At 36.1% G+C, this 13,999-nt stretch overlaps 1 protein-coding gene across 2 annotated transcripts in view; it reads left to right on the forward strand.

The window, feature by feature from the left end:
- Positions 1-13,999, forward strand: part of GABRG3 (gamma-aminobutyric acid type A receptor subunit gamma3) — a 332,908-nt gene that overhangs the window by 306,754 nt on the left and 12,155 nt on the right. For both annotated transcript variants that reach the window (XM_068681349.1, XM_068681340.1), the window contains exon 7: positions 8,243-8,395. In XM_068681349.1, coding sequence (XP_068537450.1) covers positions 8,243-8,395 — 153 coding nt within the window. The remainder of the gene's footprint in view (positions 1-8,242; positions 8,396-13,999) is intronic.

A 13,999-nucleotide genomic window follows, 5' to 3' on the forward strand; every position in this document is an offset into this window, starting at 1 on the left:
AAATACACTCCTGGTGTGGCCAAAATACTGAGCACAGATATTGGGTACATAGGCAGAGAAATATCATCTAGAAGAAAGGCATTTATTCTATCTCTATATCATAGGCAACTGCTATTAAAATAAGACCTAACTCTGATGACTGTAATGTAGGAGTTATTTTGAAAATGCATGAAAGAGTAAGAAGATTTATTGGAGACCGGAAATCATTCCCTGTGTTAAGAGACCATAAGTGTTTATCTTGAAGGATAAAGGGTAGTTGATTAACATACCTGCATAAGAAAAAGAAAACCAATCAGTCCTTCAGTCTAGCAAAGATTCATTAAGGCTCAAGGTCTGAGTTTATGCTAGACAACTGCAGATTAAGAAAAAAAACACCTGTTTTTATTAATGAAAATGAGTAATCCCTGAAAGAACTTCAAGGACTGCAGTACAACTGCCATTGCTAGAAAATCTTATATGAATATATTATGCCTTTCTGAAAGATGTTTTTGATAAAATGAAAACTATTTCAATTGTTTCTGGAATTACAAGTTCACCAAACCCAGTCCCGTGGAACTTCAGAACAAACTTCAGTAAAAGGGGCCTCCTACCAGAAAAAACAGCTCTCAAGAAATTCATTCCTAATTAAATAAAGTAATGATGAGCATTGACAGATGACATAAAACTTGTGTTTTTATGCACAGTCCTTAATGTTGTATCTTTCCAGACGTCCCACAGTATTTGATACTCCATGGAGCATAAAGAGTGTTCTGTTCTAAAAGCACTGTACAGCTTCCCATCAACAAAACTGCACTCTCTCAAAAACAACCAGCAAAAAACAACCAAACAAAAAAAAAGACCCTACATAAATGACACTCATTTTCACTACAATCCTTTTCCTACTTTCACTGCCACAGGCATCTATTTTAATAATAGGTAGTTTAACATAGGTAATTTATTATTGTTTTTTATTTCATCTGCTTTTGCTTGCTTTATTCTTTAAGAAGAAAAAAAAAAATCTAGATATGGTAAATAGCAAGATCTTCTTACGAATAAAGAGCAACGGATCATGCATGCTACACCATATTCATTTATTGAATTTCTCTCAGCTTGATGCATGAATGTAAAAGGAGGTTATGTGTGAAGCTTTTCATCTATTAAGTGAGGAATCAAGCTGGACTTGTAGCCATGGATCAAATTCTTGCCTGTGGTGTAATATATTTTTATTCTCATTATATGGCTTGATGAAATTGCATTTTTTGAGGATTTTCCAATATTATTAGTACCTATAATAGTCAAATTAAAAATCCATAATCTTCATTAGTATCCTATTTGAAATCCCATTTTGAATATACAAAATGATACTTTATGTTCTAAAACAAAAATGTCATTATGCCTAAACACAATAGGCCTGAACAGTCTGAAAGAAATCCAGATGCTTATAATATTCTTGTAATAACATATAGAGAAATAATATACTATAGGTTCACACAGATTTCTTTGGAAGAGAGTATTACGTGCAGTAGCAGGACTGGGAAGAATGAATAGTAGGATATGGCAGAGCAGGCTATATAAGTATAAAAGCGTGTAAGTATATAAGTACACAAATAAGCAAAACATTCTTAGATAAGGAAAATAAATGCTATCATCATATTTTTTGTTGCAAAGCTTGTATTTTCAGAATTAATTTTGGAGGTCAGTTATATTAATGTCTGTTGATCTATCTCCTGCGTACCCTCAAAGAATTCCATAAATTTAACAGAGGATTTGGGCTACAGCTACATACATAATGATAACACTGAAATCAAAAGTAACTGCTTTTGAAAGTGCTGGTACCCCATTGAATTGGTTAGGGCACAAGAAATAAAAGAGCCTTTTAATTATTCAATTTCAGTCGTTCATTAAAAGTTCAATTATACAACCTATGTATGCAAATAATTCTGAAAATAATATCATTAGAAAGAAATTAGAACTTTACATAACTTCATTGTTTTTCCAGATTTAATGATAAATGCCAGAATCAGAGAATGAAATAACTGTAATTGGTGGAAATATAGTCAGTACCTTTTAAAAGCAGGTAGTAGTTCATTTAACAAAACTGTCATTTTACATAAATCTTTTGAGAATGCTCCTTGCATCAAAGAAAATGAAACTCCACTGTGTGGAGTTTCAAAAGAACAAATAGCATAAATACAAATTTTGATAGTGATATAAAGAAATTGATAGCTTCAAATAAAAATATGATCCCTGATATAATATTCTTCACGTCATTACACACACACCAAACCAAACCAAACCAAACCAAACTTTTAAGTTTTTCTGTTCTGATAATTTAGGACAAAGTCTTGTTCTTTCCTGAGTTTCAAAAAAAAAGTTCTGTTCAGACAACCCGGGATCTGGTCTTTGCTTTTCCCACTCCAGAGTAATATGACAATATTTGATTTTTATTACACATGCTTACAAGTATGTATATGCATATAACTAAACATGATGTCTACCAGAAGAAGCAGTGCTGTTGATGTTAGGTTTCTTTTTTTTTTTTTTTTTTCTTTTTGATGTATACTGGCATAGATATGACTGTCTATGATAGCATAAGTAATCAATTGGCACTCACGGTGTGCATGCATTTCTGGAAAATCTGTGTTGCAGGTATAAGCACTGAAAGCCAGCTCTGGGCTACACTGTACTTGTGCTTGTGCATGTGTACAGGCACATACACATACACACACTGGTGAGGCCAAAGGCAATTATAAATTCACAAACTTTGAGACACAGAAGGCTGTTTTTGTTTGTTTGTTTGTTTGTTTTGTTTTGTTTGTTTGTTTGTTTGTTTTCCTTTTCCTTCTCTGAATTGGACAGGGCTGCAGGATTGCATTTTGTATCACAGTCTTTATTTCTGACTGATTTTGTACTGAAATATTCTTTCCAGATTGTGCAAAGTTTGGAACCCAAAACCAGCTCTTGAACCTGAAACTTGCATGTTTCCTGTTGATACCAGCACTACCACAAGTATGAGTCCCAAAAACTTTTGTACATATTGACTTAGATTAAAATTTGTTTTCCACTGGTTTTACTTGTCATCTGTCTGACCAAGGTATTCAACAACAGGAGCAATCCTTGTCTTTATCTAACGGTTTTCAAATCACCCATAATACAGCTCTACCATGGCATCAAAGAAAAGAATTGTAAATGAAGGCATTTGTCACTCAAGGACACTACCGTGTGCCTGATGGGCAGTGGTCAAACTAGTAGAAAATTTTCAGCTTATTAAAAAATTAGAGAAGCCTAGTTCAGGAAAGAAAAAGGGAGACTTTGATAGCTAAATTTAAAAAGCAGAGTGGGAGGAGGTGAAGAGTGAATGGCATTATTAAATAGGGTCTTCTCTTGGCTTCCAAATAAAAACAACATAGGAAAAAAAAATAATAATAATAAAAAGCACTGAAGATCAGAAAATTAGGTTGTTTTCTGCTGGGTAAATTTGATAATAAAGAAGATACCTCAATGCACTCTTGGTGTTTTTTTTTGATAAAGAAATACTCATGATATACTGTATAAGTCCTCCTTCTAATGATTATGGTTTTTTGTTTTGTTTTGTTTTGTTGTTGTTGTTGTTTTTCCTCTGCAATGAAACTATCAACAACTTGGATAAACTCTGCCATTTGTCTTCAACAGCAAATAGAAATGGACTATAGCCTAGTTCATCAAAATCCACAGTGGTTATTCCTTAGAAAAAAAAAATCATTATTGTTCCAAATGGTGTCCTACTTTCATACTATAATGTTAAACGAATACAAGTCCTATGGGTCACAGACAACAGTTCTCTTGGTTTCATGGGAAGCCTGGCTGCACTATTCCTGTTACTCCAGATTTGTTGCCTCCAGATGCATTTTTGTTCTTATTATAGAAAACTGGTCAGGCACTATTTTGCCTCAAGGTAATTTTCATTATTTCAGTGAATTGGTGTGATAGTTCAGTTAAAAGTTAGTTTGCCTTCCTAGCAAATTCTTCAAGCTGTTAAAAAGTAGAATTCCTCTCTGAGCTTCAAAGTGAAGTTTCTTACTATTAGCTATTTCAGTGGTTCATAGCCAGGCAATCACTCTGTGACTACTTTTAAACCAAATACACTGATTTAATGATATGCAGTTTGGAAGGAGGCTTTCCCATCTTGTCTGCACTGCAGGGTTTTGTCACATAGTGAGCCCCAACTCTTCTCCTAGCAGTCACAGTAATGGCAGGCAGAGCTCTGAAGGCCGGTGAAGGAGCAAGGAGGCTGAGTGCAGTGTTTGAAAGGTTTTTCTCTCCTTCAGGTTGCTTGTGCCTGCAGGATGAACACAACAGATCACAGGTCAGGTCTCTTTGAATAGAGTTTCTTTGTTCTGAAAATTAGTTCTCCATAAACCTTAAATACCTGTCAAATTATTTTGTGTGTATAGAGAAAGTCATATATATATAATATGGTTACTTTCCATTAAACTGAAGCAAAGTGCTTTTAGATATATAGAGGATAATGTAGGTTTGTAGGAGTAATTTAGACTTTAATAACAATAATGCATTTTGAAACAATACATCAAACAGACAGCCATTTCACAGACAAGCCTGTTCTTCTGTATGCAAAGAGACAATCCAGGTGTCTCAAAAGAAGCTGACTTTTCTGAGGATAGAAGAACTGAAGTGGTCACTTAGTTGCAAAACATAATTCACCATAGCTATTAAAAATGCATCTAGTACATATTGTACGGAAAAGTGCTTGGTTTTGACAGCAATACCAACATTTGTGCTTTCAGTTGCCATTTCAGCAGTGGTGATTTTCTCCTCCTCCTCCTATGCATTTCCATCAACATTCATATTCTCCAAGCTGTGTCCTCTCCAAGTACTGTGAGAGTACTGTAGGAGAAACAGCTAATTCTAATCTTTAAGTTTTACCTTCCCTTTGTGCCAGTAATTCCACTGAACCAAACTGTTGTTGACCAATGTCTTTGTATATTGTCTGTCAGCGTGTAAGGTAAAGTATGGCACAGAGAGTACAATATAAGTCGGTTATGTACAGCTGCTGCCTTTGTGACTGGGTCTCTCTTTTTCATATGAGAATTTTTGTGTGAATTTCAGACAAGAAAATAGGTTAGTGAATAAATGAATGTAGACAGTCATTATCCAAGGATTAATTCACTTCACTGGGTGCTTATTAGACAGCTATGGGACTTTGTTGGGTATTTGGGAATTTGAAGTTCTTTGTAAAATTCAGTCAAGTCATGGTTTCTGCAAATAAAGGATATTGTGGTCGTTTCTTTATTTGAGACAAAAAAAAAAAAAAAAAAAAAAAGAGTTCTGTTGTAAGAAGAAGCAGTGGAAGGAATGGAGGACTGAGATGAACTGAGAACAAGCAGATAAAAAGCTGTGCATGGTTTCCAGAAAGAGGGCATAAAGTTGAACCATGAAACAAGGGAGAAAAGTAAATAAAATATCCTTTAAAAAGCTGATCTAAGTATCTACAGTGTCTTTGGCCACATTTGATACTATCATTCACCTTTTTTAATGTTTGGCAACAAATGTAAATATTTCGGGCACATTCACCTTCTTCTAGAGTGACTTCCTTCTGAAGTGAAGCCCTAAAACAGATTAGATAAAACGTGTACTAGAAGTACCAGTTTCTCTTCATTGGGTAAACAAAGGAGACCACAATGTGCAGGTCATTTGTAGAATCTGCTTTTTAGATGTCTAAAGACAGGTGAAGTGAATCATACCTGAAATACAATGAATAAGTTCCTAGCTAAATGTGAACTCTCTCCGTCGTTGAATCTATGCCTCAGTGTTCTTGTCTGCAAAATAGTTGAAATGCTTGTTAATTTTCTACTGCTTTCAGTTTGTCAGGTTTGTTTCTGTTGAAGATCTTGGAAGCAGAGTCTATCTTACTAGAGAGTATCTTGCCATCCATATCTAGCTTCACTCTTATTTGCTCTGCTGTATATCACTGTAATGCAAGTCAGAGGATTAGAGACCTGTGTGTGTACTGGAATTGAGTGTATCATATATTGTGGTACACAATGAGAAGTCAGCAGCTTGCTTTGGTTTCTATTATTCTCAAGCAGCTTATCAGTAGCTGTGCAGTTCTAGATGCAAGAAGTAAGAGAAAATGTAAGGACATATTACATTTCCTGTAGTCTCGTACTTCCTTTTTAGCTCACCCATCTACCTTGACAGACAGAATTTGAAACATTATCTTATGCTTTTTTCATGGTAGTTGGGTTTGTTCCTGTCACTAGAAGAACTGGTTTACACAGCCTCTGAATTTGTACTCCTATTTCTGCCAAATGACCTCAGCTGTTGTAGAGTAAATCTTTCTTCATTATAGTAAACCAGATTAGGAAACTGATGTAATTTAAAGAACCAATGGTTACTTACCCATGTCAATTCCTTGGTGCCATTCCTTGCACAGGGAAAAGTGCTATGAATCAGTGGAATGAAAGTAACCCCCTGCCTGTGAACAACCCACAAGACTCTCTATGCCATGATGTACTTCAATGCTTCTTACTTGTAACAGCACTGGGCTCTTCCATTAAAGCTCTGCCCTTATATGCCAAACACCCGAATCTTTTGGAATGATGTCCAACTTCTCGGGGTCATAAGGTTTGTACTTGCACAGTACTCATAAAAATGCACAGGCTAATCTAACAGAGGCGTGATAGAAGCACCTATGGTCTTATCAAACCTCTTCCATATATCTATCTCAGAATGATGTACTTACACATAGAACAATTCCTATTGACACGCTGTTCTAAATTTCTGTCCCCAGATGCCATCCTCATATATTTATTTACCTTTTACTTTGCCATTTATGTAGTTCACTCATATTATATTGGCCTTTGGTGTGTCTTTGGGTGGAAGTTATTTGTATTGAATTAATTTCTACATCATATTTAGCTATAATCAAATACCAACTGTATTTAATTCTTTTGTTCATATTCTTTCTGATACTAGAAAAATATGCTTTAATTTTCTCAAATCCAAATTAACTCATTCTGCCTCTAACATTGGAAGAGTCATGTATACATTTCTTTGAGGATTAATCTCTGTTACCAATTTATTTGGTCTTATGGAGTTTTACAGCAACAAGACAGATTTACCTACCTATAGGAAATCATCTCTCGTGCAAATATCTTATTCTACAAAGTCAAGGCTTGTAACAAGAAGCAAAATAATTTATTAGTTAAGTGATGTAATCGGATAAAAAAAAAGTTCTCAGATGCATAAGCTCCTATTCACATATAAAATTGAATCAACAAATATACTTCAAGCAAAGTACAGATATTGGTCTCAGTTCAGTTTCATTATTGTTAATCGCTGTGACTGTCTGAGAGAAAAAGATAGTTAACAGCTGTGAAGCTGCGGGAGTTACTGCTAAGGATAGAGGTGATAAGGTCGGTAGCCTCTACTGGGTAGAGAGAGAGGGACAGATTATTATCCCCTGTGGAGTCATAAAGGTTAGCAGAAGAGATACTGTGAGGAAAATCACATAATGTGAGATAAACCAGACTTCTTACTGAGCTCTTGATATTATGATTTTTAGTATCCAGCAGAATAATAAACATTATATCCAGGCTCATCTTCTGAAAGTTAACAGATACTATGAGTGACCACTATTGCTTTGAGATGGAGGAATGCTGACAAAAACAGACCCTTGATTTGTAGTGATGAGACCTTTAAAAGCATACAGTCTGACCTCTTTCACCAGCACTGAAGCTCTGTTGTCTATAAATAACTTCTTATGTAAAGGCATATTGATGTCCATGCTACACTTGCTATAAAGACCCCAACCACCTGACTCAAATCTCAGAAAAAGATAACAGAAGTCACTCAAACCTAAAATGAGGGCAGAGAAGGCAAAGTTTGTTGAAAGAGGGATTTTGTGTGCTTAGTTACAGAATCTGGTGAGTGATGGTAGATTCATGTTTGTGGCCACGTAGCCATCCAGAAATACCAACTCTGGAAAGCCAAGATGCTTTTCAAAAACTTTCTCATCCAGAATGATTCCTGAAAGCCTCTGTCCAAACAGGTCAACATTTCCACAGAGACCTAAAAATAAAGGAAATTAGAATGAAAATGTTTATTTAAATTCTATTTCATACAAGTATTACAATACAGATGCTGTCAAAACACTAAGAAATATTTCATATGCAGCATTTTATGAGGCTTAAAAGAGCAGCTCAATGAACATCTGACTTTATCTCACCACAATGTCAATTTATTTTCTGTGCTATTACTGCAGGTGATTATGTAGTCATGACTATATACTTCGACTTAAGTAGAAGAATGGGATACTTCACTATTCAAACGTACATTCCCTGTATATTAACAGTTGTTCTTTCCTGGGTATCCTTTTGGATTAAAAAAGATGCCACACCAGCAAGAACAGCATTAGGTAAGTTGTTAATAGTTCCTTTCTCTGCTTTTTTCATGTAGTTCCTCCACTATCATTTGAAAATGTCAGCTTCCTTTCAAAGACACAGCAAGATATATACTCTGGATTAATGCTACCATGTCTTGCAGACCTGGATATATTTATCATTGAAGCCTTTGGTTTTCTGCCTTTAAGAGGGTAATTTAAAGTAATCTACCCCAGCCGTTTGGAATGACACTGCCACCTATTTTGCATAATATTCTAGAATTAATGGCTGTCTCTTTCTTCTCGCTATGATATTTTGGTGACATTTTTCAAGAATTAATTAATTGCACTGCTGGCTTCCTTCTCTTCTGAAATGCTTCCCCACAGGATATAATGTCCTATGCAACCTGAAAACTGTAGGATATAATAACATTAACTCATTCAAGATGTTTGAAGCTTGTACACTTGAAGTTAAGCTCCACACTAGGTGTATAGATATTTTTCACAGGTTGTAGAGGAAAAAGTTGCTGGAAAGAAAAAGTGCTGTAGAGAAGAAGTGCTGGGAAAGGTTTCTGAGCAGCTTATTTATGTCAGGACTGTTGTGTGCATTTTGGCATTGTTCTTTAGGATACACTCAGAAACTTTGACCATTTACTCTTATGTCTATATGAAAACCTGCAAGTTTTGCAAGCACCAAGGGCATAGGGCTGTATAATAGCCAAATACAGGTGTAAATCAGAATTAAAGGAAAAACAAAACAAAACAAAACAAAACATTTTACTCCTGAGCTGCAAATAACTAAATTTTTCAGAAGTCTAGGAAAAAGGGGAGGTTGTGTCAAGGTTTAAATGTCTGTTTTCAAGAGCAAATGTTAGCATTCCTAGCTATTCACTGCTTATTCCTGCTGGAGTTTCTCACCATCTCCATTTAACCAGCTAGATCCTCTGTATCATTTAAATACAAAACAACAAGCTATTAAAAACCCACCTGCCCAATTTTTGGACAGAAATGGATAGGAAACATTTGTAAGAGAACCTGAGTCCCCAGGTTTGAGAGGGTGATACTGCTGCAAGGAATTACTGAAGAATAAAAGCTGCAAACAAGCTAAACCTTCTCAGAGGTCACAAGAAGGCAGCAGGCATGGTGTCCTCAAGGGCTGCTGTGTACTCACAGGTCTTCATTCAGCCACAGGATAGAAAAGGCCATTTGTATGAACCTTTTGTCTCTCCTCAATAGCTGATCAAGGGCCAACAGTACTTTTAATCCTTTTCCACCCAAATAACTAAGCCTTTACCAGAAATGCTTGTTACTTCTCATGTGAATCCATTTCTGTTAGCTCCCTTCCAAACACCAAAGCAGAGGTACAGTACTTGATCTCAGGAGGAAGACAACTTATTCAACTGTGCAGCTTATATACAGTTCTTCAAAAGGACTTGTCCTGTTCCTGTCTGTCCCTCTCCTACACTAATAAATCTGAGCAGCCACCAATTTTAAGACTACTGTAGTTTCCAGTAGAAACCCCCTGAAGGCTCTGAAGTGAAAAAAATTAAAATTAAAATAAAAAAAAAAAATGGGAAGTGTTAACAAGATTTTGAAGCCCATTCATTTTGAATGAGATTTTAGCTGCTATGTCCCTTGAACTCTTACAGAAGTCACTTTCTAAGTCCTTGACTTATGGAAAAAAACATATAGCCACCTATTCAGGGTGTCCTAAGGCATAGGATAAAAACCTTCTTCCTCCTAAAACTTCTGTTTCAATAGCTTAACTTTCCACTGAATGACAGAAAAAATACCATAACCTTACCATATCCTCTAAGTGTAAATTCCTTAATAACTTCAGCTTTATTTAAGCAATTAAGTTGTATGGCACCCATTCCTGCTATCAGTCCTTAGGCACCTTTCTAGGTGGAGGCTATTTCAGCTTTAAATCTTACCAAGTGACAAAGGGCATCTTTCAAGCCAAGAGCAGCTCCGTGACATGGAGCTATACAGCAGAATCAATAGGAAGAAAAATCTCAGAAAACCTATAATAAGACAACTGCAAACAGAGATCACTGGTTCATATTTTACAGATAATTCTGTGCTAAAACCCATTTTTCATGAGGTCAGCACAAAACCATAATCTCCAGGATTTGCTCCAGAAATTTGTGAAACTAACAAACATAGCACTTCTGACCATTAAAAGCCATGTGGCATCACATGGGTCTAGTTTCATGAGGTAATTTTCTGAGAAAGGAATGTTCAGTCTTCATCCCCCTTCTGTGAATGCCAAAGTGCCTTTACACTGTGGCTCTGGCTACATGATGTACCCTAAGACTAAGAGTTATTCTGTGACTCCCTCCACTTCCAGGACTGTGTGAAGATGGCCCAAAGGTGAGGATGGAACAGATGTGCATTCGTCTGTTGCTGGCTGAGTAGACTTGCCTCTAGTGACCAGAAAATTGAGCAACAGGCCTTTAGCATACTTCCCTGCTGAAGAACTTTCTTCTTAAATTGGATGGCTCAATGGAGATAAGGAAAGATTGGCCATACTCTGTCTTTTTTAACTAGGCGTGGAAAGCCCTATGTGTGTGCAGAGAGTCACACAACATCAATTTGGGTTATCGTTCATAATGCTTAATTTATTTAAGAGAAAAGAAAAACGGGAAGAAAGGTGTCTAACAGATTGCGTTACTAATTTTCTGGAAGAAGCGTTCATATCCTGTCCCTGAGGGAAGTTCCCTACACCATACAGTTCATTTTTTCAATTAATTAGACTCAGATGTAGGTTAGAGCTCTGGTCACAACAGTGTTATTCTCCCTGCCTCACCCCCATAACCAGCAGGAACTTCAGAGAAAAAATGTATTCATATATTGAGGTCATGAATTGAAATGTTCCAAGGCTGTATTCAGTGGTAACAGTGACTAACTCCTAAAACTCTCATAGAGAATTTAATTACTGGGCTATAATATAACTTTTTTAATAAATAAAGTCAAATGACTACAAAATGTATGTATGTGGGTCACCTCTTTCTGTGCACAGAGTCCTGTTGCTCCCAAATTGCAAATGGCCTCTTGACTCTTGGGATGCAGTAAGCAGATGTTCCCAGTTTACTGTAGGTGTCCTTGCATAATGCAGCCTATAAATCTGTCTGAGCAACAACACACACATGCACATTTGGAGAGTGGTGCATGGCAAAACTGTGAGTAATACAGCCAAAGGCAAACCACTGAAATTTTCCCGCTAATTAGTTGAAATGAATTGTAGACTCAGTGCACCAAAAATGCCCCAAGTATAACTGCATTAATGTGAAGGACTAGCATCAGGGAAACATTTCACTCTCTGAAATTAATGAGTAATTTCCTAAGCTATTGGCAACTACTCAGGGTTACATGAAGGACAGGTTTTACCCCTTTCTGAATATCTTTAAGTAATAAGCTATTTCTGTACTGGAAAAACTAAATGCAATCAGGGGTATTTGACTGAGGGGAAAAATGGGACCATAATAATCCTTTCAGCAGCACTGTCCAGAGGCAGCAAAGTGCACTTTAAAACTTGGCATCATAACCCCTTTTTAACATGCTCTTTGAGGGGCTGAGGCCCAGAGTGACAACGTGACTCATTCCAGGCCACCTGAAGAGTCAGTGGGAAAATGGAAATAGAATTTGAGTGTTGGATGAGAACTGTGTTTTATGATCCTTGCTTATATTCCTCTCCATTCAAAGAGAAGAAAAAAAATGGCTCTCTGCTGTTTCTGCCCATCTCTAGTAATCAAAATGATCTTCTCCCAATGTTCACAGTCAAGAGCAGACAGCAAGTGTCTGAAGAAAAGTTATGATTTGGAAAATAAGAGGTTGCTTTTCACAAGGATGAAGGGAATTAGATTAAACTGAAGCTTTCATCTGAGCTTTCCCCCTGCTTTTATAAAATGGGTATAACATATAGTATGACTGGGCAGTTGCTACACAGCAACTTCAAACTGTAGGTTAAAAAAAAATGCAGTGGGTATCAAGACCAGCAATGCGTTGATATAAAGGAAGATACAGATGATGTTTGATAAAAAAATGAACATTGCTCTCCTTACCATTCCATCTTAAGCTCATTCACAAGGGGAAAAAACAGGTGACAGACCAGAAATGTTGAAGAGATGAAATTTATAAACAAGTAAGGCAGTATACATTTTCCCACAAGAAAATAAGAAAATTTGAGCCTCCCTAACCAAAAAGTTTCTAACACTGATAGTCTTGCTACCTCACTTGGCCAACTGCTATACAGTAAGCAGCTTTCAGCCAGTAAAAATCTTAAATAACTGTTTAGACCAATGATCTAAAGGTTAAAGTGTTCTCATGCCTTATGTATCCCTACATCATTGATCTACCAGACAATACCTTTTGATTTATTAAATAGCATTTTTGGTATGGAATTTGCCCAGAGAATATAAATGCCACAAATGGTATTCACAAACGTGCTGCCACTCACACCTGTCTACCTGAACATTTTGAAGCCAGGTCACTTCAAATCTGTCTATGGCTTAAATATAGATTTCTGTTGACAAAGACAGTTTCACAGGACTGCAAATTTCAATAACAGACACAAAGCTCACTTTACAGCCCTTCTATCCCCAAAATGAGAGACCTAACAGTTTCATCTGCCAAGATTTATTGTATTTGAAACCAGTCAACAAACTGAATTTTCTCAGTAGGATAGATAAAATGAGATAAGGGTAAGGTATCTAGATATTCTGTTTGGAAATGATAGATGTTGCATATGTGCATATCTGTATATTCTGACTTATAAATAGGAATACAAAACTATATAATCTTGTGCACCTCATTCTCTTTGCTCTCTGTATGTGTCCCCATAAGACTCAGTTTAATATTTCAAAACTTGTGTAAATGTGTCAGATTTGATAAAATTTGATAAAATTGATAGAGAGAATTTAATTATTTCAAAAACTCTTTATTTGCTTATGATCTGAGTTGGAATCCAAGTCCAATCCCCAGTTTAAATGAAGAATGATTATTTTATGTTGGATTTCATATACTGTAAAAATATTTTATAAAAAATAATAGAAGTAGAGATCTGTTTCTTTTACCGTTAGATGTTTCCATCTGTGTGCTTAGCACTTGCCTCATGTCCTTGCCATAATTTGAAATGTGGCACATAATCCAGAAACTGTGATTGCGTGTGATAATATTAAGCTTTCCTTTCCCTGAGGTTTTGTATTCTGATAGCAAAATGTGAGTTGTTTGTTGTCAAAGTGACGGGCAGTATTAGTTTCAAAAGAAAAAAAAAAAAAAAAAAAAAAAAGAGAGAGAGAGAGAAATCTTATATCATTGTTGAATCTTTAAATTTAGTGGAAATTATTGTGCTTCAATTGGTTAAAATTGGTCTGTAGCCACTCAAAACTCCAAGATCCTGTAGCAGTGAGGTATAGACAACACAATTTGCTGGGTTGTTTTTTCTTAGTTCTCAACAAAAGCTTTAAGGTTGTCAGTCTTGGGCATAATTCTGTCAGGATATCACATTTAGGCTCAAGAAACAGACATAGTCTGAGTTGAGGACTTTTGTACTTAAGTGCAAAGGCCAATGGCAATTTTTCTTTCACTTCTCCACCTTTCAGTCCATATTCAGTGTGGCAGCTGATTGTTTTATCATAG

Source organism: Anas acuta, chromosome 1 (genome assembly GCF_963932015.1).
Source record: "Anas acuta chromosome 1, bAnaAcu1.1, whole genome shotgun sequence".
NCBI lineage: Eukaryota > Metazoa > Chordata > Aves > Anseriformes > Anatidae > Anas > Anas acuta.